This window comes from Colossoma macropomum, unplaced genomic scaffold (assembly GCF_904425465.1).
Source record: "Colossoma macropomum unplaced genomic scaffold, Colossoma_macropomum, whole genome shotgun sequence".
Classification (NCBI taxonomy): domain Eukaryota; kingdom Metazoa; phylum Chordata; class Actinopteri; order Characiformes; family Serrasalmidae; genus Colossoma; species Colossoma macropomum.
This window is the reverse complement of record NW_023495008.1, coordinates 7709-29476: the sequence shown is the minus strand read 5'-3', so window position 1 is coordinate 29476 and position 21768 is coordinate 7709. Positions and strand designations below refer to the sequence as shown.

The following is a 21768-nucleotide window of genomic DNA, read 5'->3' as shown; positions in this document are numbered from 1 at the left end:
AAAATTTTGGCCTGTCTCATAAGTCTGTAAGAAGTTAAACTCAGTGTGTAAGACGTGTTCAGTCTGTAATAAGTTAAACGTACTGCACAAGATGTGTTCAGTCAGTCTGTAAGAAGTTAAGCTCAGTGTGTAAGATGTATTCAGTCAGTCTGTAAGAAGTTAAACTCAGCTTGTAAGATGTGTTGTCTGTAAGAAGTTAAACTCAGTGTGTAAGATGTATTCAGTCTGTAAGAAGTTAAACTCAGTGTGTAAGATGTATTCAGTCAGTCTGTAAGAAGTTAAACTCAGTGTGTAAGATGTGTTCAGTCTGTAAGAAGTTAAACTCAGTGTGTAAGATGTGTTCAGTCTCTAAGAGGTTAAACTCTGTGGAAGACATGAGTGTGTAAGACATCATCATTCAAAAATGTGTTCAGTCTGTAAGAAGATAATCTCAGTATGTAAGATGTGTTCAGTCGCAATTCAAAAACAAACACATATACCGTAAAACATTACAGTCAGTAATGTGGATAAATACAGTCTGTGTCCAGAGACAATAAGTCAGTAACTCACCATAGTTTCTCCAGTTTACAGTGTGGATCCTCCAGTAGATCAGACAGCAGCTTCAATCCAGACTCTCCTGGGTGATTGTAAGTCAGATCCAGTTCTCTCAGATGGGAGGGGTTTGATATCAGAGCTAAAGCCAGAGAAGAACAGCCTTCATCTGTAACCATACAGCCACACAATCTGCAGAAAGGAAAGAAAAAGATGGCATTTACATACTGCAAAACCCAGCTGCAGTACAGAATTGGCCTCCAGTCAGTTCATAACAAACAACTGATGGAGACAATGAGTGAAAAAAAAAGTAAAATCTTGTTTTTATTTTCAAATTAATCTATTTAAACGTGGGTTGCAAACCACAAAGATAGCCCTACTGAAGCTCACTTGCTGGATTTCTGACAGCATTAGCCCCAAGATGGCCAGAAAGTGAACCTGCAGTAAAGAGAAACAGAAAACTGACTCCAGCTCTCCTCACAGGAAAGCCTTTAAAAGAAAAACCTGCACACCGGCGTGTCTCAGTAGCCAATTAGGTCAAAGCTCCCCCTCTCAATTCCACCTGCAAAACACTCATGGCAAAACAAACTTAACAGCCCACAGGATCATCACACCCTCTCCCTCAAAAAAAGCACTGACATACCCCCACATAAAAAATAAACTTTATATACCACCACCCACTAATATGTGCAAAAAAAAGTAATTTTACATTTTACAATTTTTATTAATTTTAGACATGTCCTATCCAATACGTCGCTGCACTTCCCTGGCCCTGGGAAGTTTAAAGACAGCAAAAACAGGACATAACACCAAGTAACAGGTATAAAGATTAAGAGACTGGTATCTGTGACGATGTATCCGCTATCACATTGTCAGTACCTTTGACAAATATCAAGAACATAAGGCTGCAAGAAAAGGCACCAGCTCATCACAAACATGAGACTAGGAAGAGTGGGCGTTACCAGTAAAGGTGATGACACTTCACACTTTGCAGCACCACCCCCCCCCAGCCAGGTCGTCTCTCTGTGGTAGTGTGTTTAGGCCTGTATTGTGGCCTGTTGCCGTAAGCCCATGGCAGGAGGAATGAGGAATGTCTACCACACAGAGGGGTGGTAGGGAGGCACCTGATTGGTCTGATAATGTTTTCATTGTCAGAGTGCATGAACAGTTATATAAACATATAGACTCATCTTGTTTGGACAAATACTATCACAAGAAAGTGCCTGTTCATTCAGATAAAATATGGTCCCTAGATGAGAAGCTAAATATGTCATTCTGGCCAACAAGTAGAGAGCAAACTTGCAGAGCATGTCTTAATGCATGCTGCCTCCAAGGCAAAATAGGCCTGTGGAAGTATAAACGTAAGAAAATGTAAGTTTGATGCAAACTTTAAAATAAGTCTAGAACAACCTTGTCTGATACAGTGACTGGGACTAACTCCCTGGAAAGCTCAGGGTTGAGTTTCAGATACAAGTAAAGCTGTGTTTAAAAGCCCAAAGTAGCGCTGATCTCTGCCCTGTACTAGGGTCTGTGCAAGTTTTATGGTTGTCCTGTGTTGTCATGGTGGCATTAGGTGTCATCAATCAGCTCATGGGGCAAGGTCTTATAGGTTAATTTTTTTATGCCTGAATTGGTGCAAATATCTTGCAGATTGTGGGTAACTAAAGGTTGAACATGTCAACTTGACTGGGTTTTCCTTGTCTGAATACCAAGCAGTATAAAATTAATAATGCAGCATTGTCAAGTATTCAACACGTTGTGGAGGCTTTAGTTAGACAAAGGGTGTTGTTGTACAGGACAGCTGGTTTTACAGGCTCAGGAGTCAATTTTACTGACTGTTGTGCCACAGTATGTGCTATTTTATGACCTGATACGTTAGCACAGCTGCAGTCTTTTGTGGGGTTGTGCAATTACTGATAACCTTAAAGGTTGAGGTTTATGTGAAAAGCTATTTAACCACTATACGATCTAACTAACAGAAAATCAGAAAATTGAGTTTCAGCTAAATGATGATCAGCTATGAGCTTTTCATTCTCTTAAACCTGCATTATGCAGTGCCCTAGGTCTAGTGAACATGGAACTACTGTTCATACTGTATGTTTCAGCATCAATAGGGTTTGTGTCTAACTGTTTAACTCAAACTCATGGTGACAAAGAGAGGTCTATGTTTTGTTACTCTGTTAAAATAGACATGGTTATGCTTGGAATGTCACCTGCCTGAGAGCAACCCAGCCAAACTATTCATGTGGTTTTAGCTGTTGCTCCTATTTTTTATGGATCAAATTCTCACTGAAATGTCCACACTGAGTTTCTTCTTTGCTCTTAAAGGACAAGATTCTTTCAGTGACAGCACAAAGGTGGGGTAACAGGCTTGCTGGTTTTAACTGCCCCTAATTTAGTTATCAAAAAGGGCACCTGTAAATGTTATTTGCAGTCATTTGGTACAACTGGAATATGATTCAGCTGATCATGACTGTGAAATGCTGATTTCTAGTTCTGTGCAAAGTATGTATGCAAAACGCCTTTGCCAAATGCTAATGTTGTGGTAAACGCTTATGGTCCAGTATGACGACAGACAACATACAGGGTGGGCTGTCGCAAAGCAGTATATAGAAATAGCCATGTGTAGATTGCTGGATCACCTGTGTTCTTACCAAAGATTTTAAAAGCTAATGTCTTGTCATGGCAAATGCCACGATTACGGCTTGTTATGAAAGCTGCAGACATATGTTATGTCTGATAGTTCTACTGCAATACTGTCAGCCTTTATCTGAAACTGTTGCTCAGAAACAGGTGTCCAAACAGGAGGCATAAGAACTTCCTAAGGGGGGGGTCAACCTATTGTCCGAGGACGAAAGGTTAAGGTGCATATGACTCAGCCATTAGGGCCAAAAAATGAAAAGGTCCATATCAAGTCCTCCTTACCACATTCTTACACACAGCTCTAAAATGTTAAGGAAAAAATGGATACATGGGTACCACCACCTGATAGTGATGGCTAGCACAGGGATAGAATTGGTGACTCAAGGGCATACGACATGGTTTGTGTAAGAAGAAAATGATACTGCCACTGTGTCTATGTGTTTTGTTTTCAGAACATGCCAGAGCACACCTGAAACAGGACATGAGATGGGTTCCTGATTGGTGGTCAAAGAACTGACATCAAAGCCTATCTAGGTCCCCTGACTCTGCCCTGCAAGCTGTTTGGACACATCAAAGCGTGCTCCCTCTGTTCTGGAAGAGAAGATGACTACGACTGCAACAAGCTGCATGAATAAACTTTTTATTTATAACAAAAAGGGAACAAAGAATGATGAAACCTGTAGCTTTATAAGCATTCTGACAATAGCTTTTGCAGACATGATGGAGGATGTTTGTGACCACAACATGGTCTGTGCTCAGGCCATTCTGTGAGCACAAAATCATACCTTAGAAGGTGATGGTTGTTTGTCATTCCTTGCATCACTGCTATTATGTGATTCCAAGGTGTAATATTTCTGCACAAGCTTTATGTACAGATTAGTTCGCTTCTGAAACCATGAGAATAATAGCAAATGATGGTAGATAGTATAAGTGAAGATAACTGGCCATTGGCCATTATTTGATATCTAAAGTCAAATAGAGCTGTCTGTTATAATCCAAATGCTGATAGCTCCCAGATTGTTGGCTGGCAGTATACGAGTTGGCAATACTAATTACAATTTTATAGTACTAATTACAATTTTATAGCTATAAAAATAGTAGCTATTGTTACTTAATCTTGCCTCAAATTACTTTAAGTGTTTAATGACTAAACTACACCAGCATAGGTGTTCCTTATGAACTTGGAAACACTTTATATCCCAGTTTGCCTGTGCGTGAACTGAATGGAAAGAGATCTGTCTTTAGGATGTATAGAAAGGGGGAAATACTGGCCACATTTCTCTGTAAGATGAAAGGATATGTTGATTACACTGTGAGAACATACATTTTAGAGTATGTTCTAAGGGGGGAATGTAGAAATGTACTGCTCTGTAATGTGTTTAGTGCTGTGTTTTATGTCATTATATTCTGTATTGTGTGTGCCTGTACTGTGACTGTATTTAGAATATTCTTCTGTCTATTCTTGTTTAGCCCTACATGGTCATGTCTGTCACACCTGTCACTTATCATGTATAGGCTGAGCCTAATCTTGGCATCAGTCCAGCTATAAAACTGCATCAGCCCATTGTTTTACGGGCTGGCTAGGTGTCTGGTACCTGCGTGCAAACGAATAAACTTCACTTCTCTAGACATACGGCTGGTCCCCTGGTACAGTTAGGGTTTGGATTCTTCAAGATAAATAGGCATCCAGGAAATTACACAAAAATTAAAGTAAACCAAATTTTAATTGGAAGGAAACATTACTTGTGACCTCATCACAAAAATCAATGTCTGAGACATTTAAAACAACATCTAGATGAACCAGCGGCATTTTCGAAGCAAGAGCTCTTTGCTAATCAATGATGAAAAATGGAACTCTTTGGCCACCGACATTGGGGTAGTAAATAAAAAAAGAATAAGTTGCTAATTACTTCTTTCAAAATTAAATGTGATGTCATTATTTATTACTACCTGAAAAAGTGATCTCACTACACTTGTATGCTACTCTGTAACCTATTTCTGGCCCTCCCTCTAATTCACCCCGTATCATGACAGCTTTCAAACCTATAGTTTCACAGTTCAAATCTGCCTCAGAGTGACTGAGTTTCTGTTTTTAGCAGAGTGTTTTAAGTTTGTTCCTTTCACTTCTCTAATTTTCTTGAGTTCAGTTCTGCACTTGAGTTTCTGTTTGTCTACAGTAGGTGACGTGCCTTGTTGTGCATTGGTCTCTAGTATTAGAGGCCTAAGTTTGATTCTTACATAGGGCCTGTCAGCCCCACTACAGGAGCTCATTCTGCTGGCCTGAGCACTGAGACATTTAGCTTAAATAAAGTTCAAACACTGTTCAAATTCAAACACTGAATTTTCATTACTTTCTTTCACATTTTTCTCCTCCTTCTAATTTAATGTCCTATAAACATCCCATCTCTTTCTTCAGCCCAGGTGATTGAGGGGAAAGAGAACTGTTGTTCTCCTCCGATTTCGCCTATTTGTCAAACTAAATGCATTAGGATACTCATATTAAACGTAATATAAGACAAGGAGAACTTGAGGAAAAACAAAAAAGTTTTCAAAAGATCATTTTAAAAAGTAACTGTCCTATAAACTTAAATAACTGGTTGAGCCATCCTTTGCAAGAACAACTGTAACCAAACACTCAAGTCATTTGTTCCACTCTTTTTTGCTTTAATTTGGCGAAGTCTTTTGGGCATGAGGTGTCACAGCATCTCAATGAGTTTAAGTCAGGACTTTGACTAGGCCAATCAATAACTTTAATCTTGTTTGAGCAATCCAAAGATGGACTTACTCTTGTGCTTGGGATTATTGTCTTGCTGCATAACCAAATTATGCTTGAACTTTAGATCATCACTGATGACTAAATATTCTCCTGCAGTATCCTGTACTAAAGAGCAGAATTCATGTTTCCGTCAATTATGGCAAGTCACTGAGGCCATAAAGTAGCAAAGCACCCCCACATCATCACACTACCACGTCCATGTTTCACAGATGGTATGATTTTCTTATTGTGGAATGCTGACTTAGCTTTAAACCAGATGTAATGGCACTCCTGTTTTCCAAAATGTTCCACTTTTGACCTATTAATCCACAGAACACTATTTCAAAAGGCTTGGGGGTCATCAAGGCATTTTTGGCAAATGTGAGACAAGCCTATATGTTCATCAAGGTTAGCCATGTTTTTTGCCTTGCAGTTCTCCCACTGACATCATTTGTCTCCAGTCTCTTTCTAAAGGTGGAGTCTTTGTTCGCTGACATTACCTAAGACAAGTGAGGCCTGCAGTTTCTTAGATGTTTGTCTGGATTCTTTTGAAACTTCCTGGATGAGTTGTCATTTGGGGGAATTGTGGTAGGCAGACCACTTTCTAAGAAGACTGACCACAGTTCCAAGTTTTTTCTATTTGGAAATAATGGCACTCACTTTAGTTCACTGAAGTCCCTGTGCCTCCGACATGGCTTTGTAACCAGACTTATTTGACATCTTTTCTGGAATTTCTTTTAATCATGGCATAGGGTGCTGTTTATTGAGACATTTTGGCCTAAATGACATTGTTGGAGGAGTTATTTAAGTGGTATTTAGATTTCACTAGGGCTGGGAGTAATCAAGTCTGGGTGTGTCTATTTTAATTCATCCCAAATATCAAGTAAATATAATTAATTGGCTTAATGAGTAACTCAGGCAATTACTTTTTCACATAGAGCCAGTTGCTGTTGGATAACTGCTTTCCCTCAATAATTAAAATCAATTAAAATCAGAGTTTTACGTTTAATCATGTTCCCCTAGTTTTATGTTACTTTTTGTGTGATTATCTAAAACTATTTAGTGTCAAATATTCAAAATTGAGGAAATCAGAAAATACTTTTCCACAGCACTGTACATATGTAAATGTTTTGTGTTGATATTATACTGACAGCCAATACATATTAAACTAAATGCTTAAACAGAGCTGAGGTGCAACAAAGTAGTGAATTATAGCAAATTGAAAAATGGTGTTTCCTATAATGTTGAAAAGAAAGTAGCATGACTGCCTTTTTGAGTGTGCTGAATCTCAAACTGTGAGTTAACAGATCAGTTATTTATATTTTAGATCCTGCTCGCTTTTTAATAGAAATGTACTAATATCTCAGTTTTAGGGCAGCCACGATAATGTAAGTTAAAACAAATCAGTGAATTTACAGTGAATTGGAGAATATATCACCCAAGAGGTTTCTAATAATTTCCTTTTTTAGCTTGTTTTGCACAAATATGTTAAAGATTTACTACACAGCTTTATCAAAGAGTCTAATGGATTCTTTATATGGTGGTAATTTGTAATTTGTAAATGAGTGAGAGTTATGTTCAACTTCTGATCTTATTAGGTGTCACACATCCATCTGGCTCAGAGACCCAGAATCCTCTGGGAGATCCCCTGACTCCTAACCGTCCCTCGCACTCCAATCAGCTCTATCACTCACCGGAGTACTGATTCTGTTCACCTGTTTTGTGTGTCATATGATCCTCATTGTTTAGTTTATAAGCTCGGGCTTTAGCAGAGACAATTTGTGAGGTATTGTATCACTTTTGATCTACTGAGCGTTCTCTTGTTTGACTCCTGTTTTTGACCATTGTTGCCTGTATTCTCGACTCTTCCTTTTTCCCTGACCCTTTGGATTGTTTGCCTTACATGATATCACTGTTTATGACCTTTTTGCCTGTTTTCTTCAATCTGCCTTTTTGATTGACCCTTTTGGATTGTTCACCTGTTGTTATGTTTGTCTTTTTGTACTGGTTGTGTTTTCTGGATTTGACCCATGCTTTGGGTTTTGTTTTGACCACAGAACTGGGATTCTATCAGTAAAGCTTCCTTTGATCTTTTTAACCACGAGCATCTGACTCTTTCTTTGCATTTTAAATGTCTATTGTGTGCAACCATTATAAAGCAGAACATCAATGCAGCACAGTAATTAAAAAAAGTGGGCCAGTGACATGGAGAACACATCACTGGGGTTCTCACAACACCTCCTCAACAGTATTATGATTTGGGTGAGGATTAGTAGCAGGGTTAAGTTCATTACCAGAGTGAGGGTTAGTTTTAGGCTTTGGGATGATACTATGGTTAGGTTTAGGGTCAGGATTAGTTTTACGTAAATTAAGTGACACCAGCAAGTTTTCTGGAATGTATTCCAGTTCACTGGTGGACTGAAACTAAAAGCAGATTTTCTCAGTTCAGTAAAAACTGTAAGAACATGACAGGTGATCCAGTCACAAGAGCAATTAAAAGGGCTGAATATTTTCTGCATTTCCTGAGGAGCTGAAGAAACCCTGTTAAATGTAAATCATTTAGTGCCCCCGTTTATATTACATATATGCAATTAGGCTATGATTTTGTGAGAGTGACACAGTGGATTATCTTTGGTTAGCTGTTCCAAAATAAACTGATTTCCACAGTTTTCGTTTAAAGCTAAGTCAGCATTCCACAATAAGAAAATCATACCATCTGTGAAACATGGAGGTGGTAGTGTGATGATGTGGGGTTGCTTTGCTACTTTATGGCCTCAGTGACTTGCCATAATTGACGGAAACATGAATTCTGCTCTTTAGTACAGGATACTGCAGGAGAATATTTAGTCATCAGTGATGATCTAAAGTTCAAGCATAATTTGGTTATGCAGCAAGACAATAATCCCAAGCACAAGAGTAAGTCCATCTTTGGATTGCTCAAACAAGATTAAAGTTATTGATTGGCCTAGTCAAAGTCCTGACTTAAACTCATTGAGATGCTGTGACACCTCATGCCCAAAAAACTTGGCCGAATTAAAGCAAAAAAGAGTGGAACAAATGACTTGAGTGTTTGGTTACAGTTGTTCTTGCAAAGGATGGCTCAACCAGTTATTTCGTAACTAAACGGTAAAGATAAGCAGTGATACCAACTGCTGTCCCTTTGAGTCAGTAGGTTTCTTCCATTAGTTACAGCACTGACCCTCAGTGTCTCTACTGACCCCATGACCCTCAGTGTCTCTACTTAAACCATGTCAGACTGTGTGTTCATTGGACTGGTGACCAAGCTGTGCCTGTGCATGATTCTCTGCAAACATGTGAATAAAACTTGAGATGTGAAGATCCAGTCTCCTGATTCTTCCTGCTGAATTTCTAACACTATGTGCTAAGGCTATTGAAATTACAAATAAATTACAATTAAAATATTGTAAAACTATTTAAACAATGTGAGTGTAAATAGTCTGTGAATCATTTCCTTAGAACATGTACTTCTTTGACTTCTTTTAAAAGCAAAGCTATCATTGGGGTCTTCAAATCTTTTTCCTCTAATTTCAAGACTGAGACTATTACAAAACTTTGGAGATATTCCTGCTCTACTTTTACACTAAAGTATTTCACTATACAACTAACTTAAGAGTTGTTTCATGTAGCCTGTGAACATTACTTAGCCTATCACAGCACATGTTAAATACTAGCTATTACACTAATGGTTTTACACTGGCTAATTACAATGAGCTTAATAGCAAAAACAACTGACAAAAAAACTAAATCTAAAAATTTTGTGTTCATTTTTACTGGCGGTTAGTTTATTAAAACAGACTCAAAAAAAGATTTCTGAACTGAATGAGAGAGAACATGACAAGACAACTTACTACACATTCATTACAGGAATGAGGACAGAGAAACAGACAATAGAAAGAATTATGTTAATTTATTGATTTGTCAGTTCATTGATTCTTTCTTTAACTTTATTTCATTCAGGATTGAATTCACAGAAAACTCACCTGAGTGTCTCCAGTTTACAATATGAACTCTTCAGTCCAGCAGAGAGCAGCTCCACACCTGAATCCTGAAGGTTATTGTGACTCAGGTCTAGCTCTTTCAGGGACGAGTTTACAGATTGTAGAACTGATGATAGATTCTCACAGGATTTTGTGGTGAGGCCACACCCAGCTAGTCTGTAAAAATCAGAATAAATATATTATATGGCATAACCAGAGGAACTATAATATAATTACTTTACTTTCCATATTCTACTTTGTCCTTACTTTTTAGAAATACATGCACAAGATATTCATTGCTTGATTATTCATTCAATAATCCCTTTTAGAACAGAAAACACAGCAATTGTTTTTCATCTCTAAGTAGAAGTTCCTGTTAAGGACTACAAAAGGCCCACAAAATTCAACCAATATATGATTTAATTAAACTTGGAATATATCTTGCAAAAATACTGAAAGAAGCATTTCTGAGTAGATTAAGTGAAAATGAATATCATGGTTTTTCAGCAGCATGTTATACAGTTAGTGTGGTTTTATATCTCAAGGATGGCTTGAGAAAGAGATTTAGTAAAAGTCTAAAACCATGTGAAATGAATATCAAATATTCAGCACAAATCAGAACATACTAGTTCAGCTCTGCAGCCTGCCACTGGCTGCCACACAACCACAATGCATAAAAGAGCCAACCCCATGCTTAATAGATGGCAAAAAGTTATTTTATTTATTATTTATTTCCAAACATGGCTTTGATGATTGTAGCAAATTCAATTACATTTTACATTTACAGTTGTGTCTCTTTTACCTTCCTGATGACCCTTCCATGTACAGGATGTTTGTGCAACAACACTGCACAGAGGACTAGTATCACTATTTCCAGCCACCTCCACAGCTGGTAGCTTTATGAGAAACCTCCCATAATTATCAGCTTCTATCAGCTGTCCATCTAATCCTACCGAATTAGATATTATGACCAAGTGCTTAGAGGATACTTTTCGATCTACTCTAGATAATGTGGCTCCATTAAAAAGTAAAATAATAAGGCAGAAAAAGCTGCCCTGTGGTACAATGATCACACTCGAGCTTTAAAACAGACTGTCAGACAACTAGAGCGAAAATGGTCTGACTAAACTAGAAATGTTCCAGTCCACCTGGAGGGATTATAGCCTTATAGACTATAGAAGAGCATTTACTGCAGCATGCTCAGCCTCTCTCTCCTCTCTCATAGAAAACAATAAGAATAATTCTAGATTATTATTTAGCACAAATTCTAAATTGACTAAGAACCAAACAGCTACTGAACTCCAGATGCCATCAGCCTACAGCAGCAATGATTTTATTTATTTCTTTAGTAATAAAATTGAAATAATCAAGGCAAAAAAAAGTAAAAATGCACAGTTAAACTCTACAAACCTGCTGTCTTATAATGCCAGTCCAGATCTCAAGAATATTGTAAATACTGCAGAGCGACTGGAATCCTCTACCTTCAACAAACTGAACTAGTTGAAAAAAAAAGGATTCCCTCCTCAAAATCTTCTGCTTGCATATTAGATCCAATTCCTATAAGTTTATTCAACGGTTAGATTACAGGGTAGCATTTATTTTAGGAGCTGAAGCCTCCAACAACTATCACTATGGATCACACTGCCTGCTGGTAGAGAGTTATGTGTGAAGGACCCTGCACTGTTGCAGGAAAAGCATATAAAATATCCAAAACTTTGCCTGATGATCACATACAGCCTGCAGCTGCAAAGGTTCCAGGAGCTTTAATTCAAACACTGCAGCATCTATAGCACAAAATGCACATCAGAAAGCTGCATGATTCCCCAGCCTCACAGAACCTTTTACATGCTTTGTAATTCTTCACAAATTCACAATTCACAAAAAATAATTTCTCAGCCAAATAACTTCTACCCAAAATAATCACTGTTCAACAAATTTGATGGAACTTTATTATGGAGATTAGATGAAAATGAAGGAATGAACAAAAGTTTAAAAAACTATTTATGTTATACAGTCATATAACTATATAACTTATATTCTTTATTTCAGCAGTAACAAATAACTGAGACTGTTGTGTCCAAAAAATGTTTCAGTATCTGGTGTGATTTAGCAGCATATTCAGCATGATCCCACCTCAAAAACGACAACGGTATGAAAACTAGGGTATTACTTAGCGTGACCCCTCCCCTAACACTACAACGCTATAAAAACTAGAGCCATACTTAGCGTGACCCCTCCCCTAACACTATAACGCTATAAAAACTAGAGCCATACTTAGCATGACCCCTCCCCTAACACTATAACGCTATATAAACTAGAGCCATACTTAGAGTGACCCCTCCCCAACACTATAACGCTATATAAACTAGAGCCATACTTAGCGTGACCCCTCCCCTAACACTATAACAACACAAAAACTAGAGCCATACTTAGCGTGACCCCTCCCCTAACACTATAACACTATAAAAACTAGAGCCATACTTAGCTTGACCCCTCCCCTAACACTATAACGCTATAAAACTAGAGCCATACTTAGAGTGACCCCTCCCCTAACACTATAACAACATAAAAACTAGAGCCATACTTAGCGTGACCCCTCCCCTAACACTATAACGCTATAAAACTAGAGCCATACTTAGAGTGACCCCTCCCCTAACACTATAACAACATAAAAACTAGAGCCATACTTAGCGTGACCCCTCCCCTAACACTATAACAACATAAAAACTAGAGCCATACTTAGAGTGACCCCTCCCCTAACACTATAACAACATAAAAACTAGAGCCATACTTAGCGTGACCCCTCCCCTAACACTATAACAACATAAAAACTAGAGCCATACTTAGCGTGACCCCTCCCTTAACGCTATAACACTATAAAAACTAGAGTCATACTTAGTGTGACCCCTCCCCTAACACTATAAGGCTAGAAATACTAGAGCCACACTTCATAATATTATTCTTCATAATAACTAAAACTATAATAACTAAAATTTATTTTTAATCGTCTGAACTGAAGATCTAATGTGTTCAGCCCTGATCAATCATCAACAATCAAATATTAATCTGCTGTATTAATGTAGATGTAACACTCACCGAGCTTTTCTGCAGACAGTCAGAGCTGGGATCAGTCTCCTATAACCCTCCTCTGATGTGTTGTATTTCTTCAAGTCCAGCTCATCCAGAACCTCCTCTGAGGTCAGAAGCATGCAGGCTAGTGCTGAACACTGTCCAGGAGAGAGTTTCACCCCTGAGTGTCTCTCTGAGTTTAGATACTCCTGAATCTCTCTGGAGAGAGACGGGTCATTCATTTCAGACAGACAGAGGAACAGATTGATGGATCTCTCAGTGGAGATGATGGATCTCTCAGTGGAGATGATGGATCCCTCAGTGGAGATGGGATAATAATAATCTCCTTTGATTAATCTCTTGATGTGCTCTCTGGTTCTCTCTGAGCTGCTCTGTGTTGGGGTCAGTAGACCCTGTAGGCGTCTCTGATTAGAGTCCAGTGAGATGCCCAGCAGGAAACGGAGGAAAAGATCCAGGTGTCCATTCTGACTCTCTACAGCTTTATTCACTGCTCCCATCAGAACCTCATCTAGAGGAACATCCTCAGACCACTTACTGTACCATGGGTTAGAAAACCTCAGTGGAACATTCTTAGACCACTCACTGTGCTGTGGGTTAGAAAACCTCAGTGGAACATTCTTAGACCACTCACTGTGCTGTGGGTGAGAAAACCCCACTGGAACACTCTTAGACCACTCACTGTGCTGTGGGTGAGAAGACCCCACTGGAACACTCTTAGACCACTCACTGTGCTGTGGGAGAAAAAACCACGGTAGAATATTCTCAAACCTCTCTCTGTTTCGTGGGTTAAATATCTGCAGTTCCTTCATGTTTTTCCTCTCATAGCAGTGAAACACATAAACAGCAGCCAGGAACTCCTGAAAGCTCAGATGAACAAAGCAGTAGACTTTCCTCTGGTGAAGCATACATTCCTCCCTGAAGATCTCAGTGAAAATCCCAGAATACACTGAGGCCTCAGTGACATCAATGCTGCTCTCTCTCAGGTCCTCTTCATAGAACATCACATTGCCCTTCATCAGCTGTTTGAAAGCCAGTTCAGCCAGTTTCAGAAGAATGGTTCTGTTGGACTCCAGCAGGTTCTTTGGGTCTCTCTCATCTTTCTCCTCATACTTCTCATTCTTCATGTTTGTCTGAGTGATCAGGAAGTGTGAGTACATTTCAGTCAGAGTTTTAGGGATTTCTGTATGATTCTGTTTCATGATTTGCTGAAGAACAGTGGCTGAGATCCAGCAGAAGACTGGAATGTGGCACATGATGTGGAGGCTCCTCGCTGTCTTAATGTGGGAGATGATTCTCTTGGCTTGGTCTTCATCACTAATCCTCTTCCTGAAGTACTCCTCCTTCTGTGGGTCACTGAATCCCTGAATTTCCATCACACGCTTGATGTATTTAAGAGGGATCTGATTGGCTGCTGCTGGTCGGGAGGTTATCCAGATCAGAGCAGAGGGAAGCAGCTCTCCTTTGATGAGGTTTGTCATCAACACACCCACTGATGATGTCATGGTGATGTCAGATACTTTCTTACACTTTTTAAAGTTCAGTGGAATTCTACTTTCATCCAGGCCATCAAATATAAACACAGCTTTGAGCTGATCATAAATCTCTGGGTCCAGATCTTTGAGCTCAGGATGGAAGTCACACAGAAGTCCACGAAGACTGTATTGATCATCTTTAATCAGGTTCAGCTCCCGGAACGGAAGCACAAACATGAGCTCTACATCCTGATTGGCTTTTCCTTCAGCCCAGTCCAGAATGAACTTCTGGACAGAGACAGTTTTTCCAATTCCAGCGATGCCTTTAGTCAGAACACTTCTGAGCTCTGGCTCTTTTGGTCTGTTATCTTCTTTTCTTTCTTTGTGTCTGAGACTGTCAGCCTTCACAGCTCTAATGTTCCCTTCTTGTGTTTCTCCTTCAGGACCTTGTAGAGATTTAAAGATGTCTAAGCAGTTGATTGGATAGTCGTGTAAGCGTCTCCTGGATGTTTTCTCCATCCGTAGAACCTCATGTTCTTCATTCTCTCCTTCACTCTCTCCCTCTATGATGTAGAGCTGTGTGTAAATCCTGTTCAGGAGGGTTTTATTCTCTTTTGTTCTGATTCCCTCAAATAAGCTCTCGCACTTGTTCTTCATGCTGGTTTTGTGTCTCTCTAAGACTCTGTGAAGGACGTCATCCACTGGTTGGTGAATATCTGCCAGAGTGTTTGTCTGCAGTGTTGTTTGTGTGGAGTGCTGCCTAATCAGGACCAAAACACAGTAACACAAACATCATTAACATAAATACCCATAATAATCTTCTGATCATTTATTATAATAAATTTGAGATTTTTTATTCAGTAAAGGTTTCTTTTTGTTGACCTCAGGCTTCCAAGACAAACCTTATGGTAAATATATTGCACATTCGATTTTTCCAGTCAAAAATTAATAAGAACAAATATTCCTAGACAACTGTAATATAGCTTTGAAAGTCTTATTTAAATATTGTACATGGTTAATTCCTGTAGCTCTTCATGGTTCAAGTTTAATAAACATGCGCTGTTTTCTATATATTTGCACAAAAATCACACTTTTCACATTTTTCCAATGTCCACAAGTCAGCACTTGTGACATGATTGGAGTTTTATGTGGCAACATCACAAAATGTCATTACACATAATGTTAATGCCCTAAATTGTGTGTACGTGTTTCATAGGTGACCCCACTTACTCCTGTGGAATTATATGGAGTTATTTGTTTACTAATGATGGCTGATAACCTGCACTTCACTGGCTGCCTACACAATGACAGACATCAATAATTTACATTACCATAATAATCTTCTGATCATTTCTTGCATTTCATTTAAGCTACATCATTTAGTATGTTTCATTTTGGTTTACCTCAGGCTTCAGACTTAATGTTATGTAACAGAAAAATAAATAATACTTTATTTTAAGTAAACTTGCTTTAGTAGAATTTGCCAAAATTATTTCTAAAAGAGAATACAATCGAACCTATGTTTCTATGGGCGCACAGTGACACCCGCTGTATTTTATAAAGCTGCTTCCTACTATATCCGGTTCAGTCCAGTTTTGCCACTGAAGAGATACGGTAGGCTCAGACGTCTTCTCCTCTCTATTTAAGTATTTATGAGTTTTGCTGTTGTACTTTCAGGCAATAATCATTACGTTGAAGTAATACAGTATGTACGTTTTTAGTTTTTATTGGTATTGCTTCATTTGTGTTATTGAAAAGGTTGCTAAATATGAGCTGTAACTATTTTTCAACCACAGCTAGCTATGCTAGCTCTGTGCCCCATATGGTCTGAATGCTATGTTGAACTGATGTGATTTCTTTGGTGCCTTATAGCTGTTAGAGTGGAGAAGCACAATACTGACTAGCTGCTGTACTTCTTCTGATTATACTCAAACTGGTATGCATATTGTATTTTCTTTAGCTTTGTGGAGTATTCCACATTGTGTTGTATTCTTTTGTTTTCGCTGTTTTATTGTACAACCAAATAAGCTGAGCTGTTTAATACTGAAGAGCTGAGTCTATGCTGTAAAGATTCATATTGTAATTGCCGCAAGTTCAGTCCGGTTTTGCCACTGAAGAGATATGCTGTTAGAGTGGAGAAGCACAATACTGACTAGCTGCTGTACTTCCTCTGATTATACTCAAACAGACTCCAGCAGACGTGATTCCAGTAAAAGCTCAGAACCAACTTTTTTGTGCACTTGCCTTATTGAGGGACCAGAATAGTGGGGTTACAGTTACATGTTTCACTCTTGATTTCTCCTGTCAGTTTCTAATACTAACAAATATTCCTAGACAAGTGTAATATAGTATTAATAGTTAAAAATTTGATTTAAATATTGTACATTTGGAAATGAATGGTCATTCACGGTTACAAGGTTGACAAACACATGTTATTTCTTTACACTTACAGAAAATCTCACACTTTTCACATTTTCCAGTGTTCACAAATCAGCACATGAAATTTCATTAGAGCAACATGAGAAAATGGCATAGTCTTAATGTTAATACCTGAATTGAATGTAAGCATGTTTTCATAGATGACCCCAAGTACTCCAGTGGAATTATATGAGATTCATGTTATTACATGTAATAACTGTAATACATGATTACATTTGATAACATAACCTGCACTTCACTGGCTGCCTGTTACAACCAGGACCCTGAAAAAGTGGACAGACCAGGATGAGGAGGCTCTGCAGGCTGGACTAAAGAAGACACACTGGAACTTGCTATGTTCCTCATATAGAGAGAACACAGATGAATACTGACTGAAGTGTTCCCTCTATAACTACTCCATTTCCCATAAACCCTCAGTTTTAAAGGGCATCATCATGGGCTACTTGAACAGGCTAAGATCAGTTTGTGAGTTCAGACCATACCATGGTGGTGGTAGTATGAGGGGAGACTGAGTGAGGGAGGGGGAGAACTCTGAGAACTTGGGCTGGAGTTCTGGGCAGCTTCTGTTTGTAGCTAGAAGACCATCAAGACAAAAGAAGCGGTCATGGATTTCTGGCATGTGACACAGTGAACTCAGTCATAATCCACAGAAGATGTGCAGAAGGGTCAGTGCTCCAAGTACCTAGGGGCTACCTGAATGACCAATTGGACTGGACGGGTCTGTTAATCTGTGCAGGGATTGTTCTATCAGTCTGCTGTAGTAGAATTCTTTTCTCTGCTGGGGAAGCACTGATACTGTGGAGACAACAAGAACCTCAATAAACTTAGCAGGAGAGCCAGCATCGTCACAGGACTCTGGACTCAGAGGAGGCTGTGACAGAAGAGGATGACAGCAAATCTGCAGAACATTTTCAACAATTCCACCCTTCCAACCAGCCCATGGTAACCAAGAGCCCCTATAGACACCAGCCCTTTTCACTCTAGGAGTCACTATTGCCATTAGAGCTCATTTCACTGCTCTGTAAGGCTGCTTAACACCTTGCCTTAACAAGTGGAAAGGAAATTCTCTGAATTACGAGATTGTTAAAGAGCCTTAACATTAATACTGCTACAGGCAAGCTAAAGTTACTGTGAATGAATGTCACTAAGCTACACCAAAGTTAAGGAGGCTTTGGTGGTGCTCTGCTGGGTTGTGCTACCTTATCAAAATGTTTAACATAGCTCATATTTACAGACATAAATGCAATTAAAGAAAATTATTTACAGAAATAAATACAATTAAATAGATGAATTTTAAATAGATGAATGAATTTAGCTTTTTTTTTGCCAGCATTTTGCTTGAATGTTCCTGTTCCACCTTAAATGGTGCAGCAGTTGTGATTAGCCATCACAAACATTAGCAATTGGGACAAAATACTGACTTATTTTCGCCGTTTCACAGATCCAACAAGTTAGCGTTACTTAGCTGTAAAGGGGAAATAGAGAAACCTCCTCATATCAGGCCTCTCAACTCTCAATGCTTCTTTTTCACCAGCTGCTTGTTTGAATTTTCCCGTTCCACCTTAAGTGTCACAGATGATTCTAATGATAAAGCAGTCAAACAGTATAAGGTGATGTTATCAGTGGTCAGTCTATGTCTGGGTGATTTAACATGAACGTTTTCCACTCAGCACTGGATTCACCTCAGATGGAACTCAGCCTACAGCTCACACACTCTAACACTGTAAACAGTAATTAACTGGCTGACCTTCTCACTTTGATTAACTGGGGTGGCCAGAAAGGCGGTCAAGCCTCGCTACAGTGGCACTGATCCCCCTTTGGGTTCGCTCCTGATCAATGAACTATAAATGACTGCAAATGAAAATAAAAGTAAATAAAATGTAAAATTACATAGTTTATCAAAATAACAATAAAACTTCACCATATTGCCCACCGATAGTCACATTATTCCCATTTGACATCTGCAGTTACTATAGCATGAGTTTCCTTTCTATTAACAGCTCCAGTGGATCTTTATAACCTTTACCTTTAAAACAGAGTGATAAAGATTGAATTGTTCTTGATGCTATTATCTAAAATTAGTCTTCATTTTAAAAGGTGTTTTAATAAAAAACCTTCTAGTAAATCTAAAAATAAACCACCCACCTGAGTAAATAGTACACAGTACATAGTACATACAATGAGAAGGTAAATAAAAGTCCTTAATGTTTAACTTTTGTGGGTCACAGGACTGAATGACCTTCACTCTTCTTACACACAGATCTGGACACTGGAGAAACGGCTCTCTGGGTTTCAGTCCTGTTGAAACCAAAACTCTAACCTTTACAAACTGATCTACAGCCCAGAGCCCAGAAACATGATTCACTGTCAGAACTGCTGTTTACTGGTAGCAGTTATTTACCCTGAGTCAGAGGTTCCTCTCCCTCCACTGGACTGTGCTGGTAACATCATGGACTGGTCACTCTTCATAGACACACAGCTGGGTTCTGCTCCTCCTCTGCTGAAATTAATAGGTTTCCCCATGGACTGGTCAGTCCTTATAGACACACAGCTGGGTTCTCCTCCTCCACTGCTGAAATTAATAGGTTTCCCCATGGACTGGTCACTCTTCATAGACACACAGCTGGGTTCTCCTCCTCCACCGCTAAAATTAATAGGTTTCCCCATGGACTGGTCACTCCTCATAGGCACACAGCTGGGTTCTCCTCCTCTTCTGAATTCAGGAGGGTTCTCCATGGACGTGTCACTCTTCATAGACACACAATTGGGTTCTGGAGATCCTGCACGCTTCACTCTGAGAAAAGTTCATCCACAGTGATATTAAAGTGCTGAGTAATTATGTTCTTCACTAAGACTCATTTATTCTGATCATAAGTCACAATTTCCCCTTTCTGTTTAATCAGGTTAAGAGCTGATATAAAGTTACTCACTTTGAATCAGAGGTTCTTCCTCCACTGCTGGAGTGATGAAGCTCCATCACTGAGGTTTTACTCTCCACACACAGCTGGACACTGGAGATGCTGCTCTCTGTGAACAGATCATTAATGTAGCATGGAATAACATCTGGTTAATAAATATAACTATGACAGATGAAACTAAAATATTATGATATGGACAACTTATTGTTTTGGGTAGTGGAGATTTTTAATAAAAATATTGCAGTGCTATTTAGTACTAGAGAGGTGGTAAAGCAGACACAGGAAACTGGCTCTAGACAAGCTGGTATTGGAGTTCTGTGACTGCTTACAGTGGAACAACTTCCTTTCAGTTTGTTGGGGGATCTGTTGGAAATGCTGATTGTGGTGTTATTCCAGACTGTAGGATAAATGGGTTTGTTTTGCAGTTTGACACAAAAAGAATAAATGTTATCTGGAAATCAGTTCAAGAAGTAAATGATATGAGCTGAACGCTTTTCCTCTTTCCTCAGGCATCAGAAAGAGGACAGGTTTTGATTGATGTAGAATTGCAGGAATGTTTATATATGGTATGTTTTACTTCAGAACAAATATTCTTAAAACCATATTATTTATTATTGTTAAATTTTACTGAGTAACTTGCAGAATATCTAGTATATTAATGTAATCATTGAAGATCAAATTACAAACTTCTGTTACTTATTATATATTAAACAATGGCTGTGTCTCTAAACCTAATGATCTCTCTACATAGACAGCATTTTACGTCACAATATGCGCTCCTGACAACAAGGCTGTCCCAATTCTTAGATACCTCAAATATACTGCCTACTAAGGTCTCTCATTTTGGCTGAATATCGAGAGAGCATCGGCCGCTGAGGCAATTCCGCCATGCACAACTCGTCACAACTTTTGTTTGAAGATAGCGGGCAGAAGTGTCTTGCCAAGCAGCGAAGTCTTCATCAAATGTAAGTTATTCTGACTTTCTGTGTTATTTTATCTGTTTTCTTGTCATAAAGGTGCACAAATACCCTACATTTTGCAGTTTAGGTCCATCAGTGACCATTTTCCAGTTTTTTAGAACACAAATCCATTAGCATGCATGCTAGCGGATTTTGAAGCCTTAGGCTTATTTTTTTGGATAGCCAGCTGGATAACAAACTTGCTGGCCAATGACCAAGTAGCTTAACCAGTGATAGGTTTTATCAAGCGTTAGCTAATGACAAGATAGCACGATCTAATCGTTGATCCAGTTGTTCATGTCTTGAATTATTTGGCAGAATAATGAAGGTTAAATGGTGCTTTTCTGGAAACTGTTAGATGGCCAGCTATTTAGTTCTCTGTGTTCGCATACACAATCGTTTCCCCTTTTTCATGGACCAGATCAGCATTCAAAGCATTCATAAAGGCTCGTATAGAGAGTGAAGCTGTATACTGAGGAGAAAAACTCTGCTTTGTCAGCTGGGAAGTAAGAAAGTTAGTGTTGACCAGTAAAATCGGAAAGGATCATGCTGCCTGCTGGTAGAGAGTTCTGTGTGAAGGATCTTTCATCAGGCTCTGATCCAGGAAAGCTTATAAAAATGTTCAAATCTTTGCCTGATGATCACATACAGCCTACAGTTGCACAAATGGGCTTCCAGTTCCTGAAACATTGTGCATTAAGTTCTCACCATGTGGTGGTGGTGTGTTAGCATTGCTGCCTGATCCACTTGTACCAGCGCAACACACACTAACACACCACCACCACATCAGTGTTACTGCAGTGCTGAGAATGATCCACCACCCAAATAAGACCTACTGTGTGAGGGTCCATGGGGGTCCTGACCACTGAAGAACATGGTAAAAGAGGGCTAACAAAGTATGCAGAGAAACAGATGGACTACAGTCTGTAATTGTAGAACTACAAAGTGCACCTATATAGTAAG

At 39.0% G+C, this 21768-nt stretch overlaps 1 protein-coding gene across 1 annotated transcript; it reads right to left on the bottom strand.

Annotated features, from left to right (window-relative positions):
- Window positions 1-549: 549 nt before the first annotated feature.
- Window positions 550-20200, bottom strand: LOC118800899 (NLR family CARD domain-containing protein 3-like; the record flags this gene model as incomplete). The annotated part of the gene is made up of 5 exons (XM_036561063.1): window positions 19859-20200; window positions 19330-19722; window positions 13024-15249; window positions 9931-10104; window positions 550-723 (listed from the first exon to the last, which is right to left on the bottom strand). Coding segments are annotated over exons 1-5 (3014 nt in total), but the record flags the coding sequence as incomplete, so codon positions are not given.
- Window positions 20201-21768: the final 1568 nt, after the last annotated feature.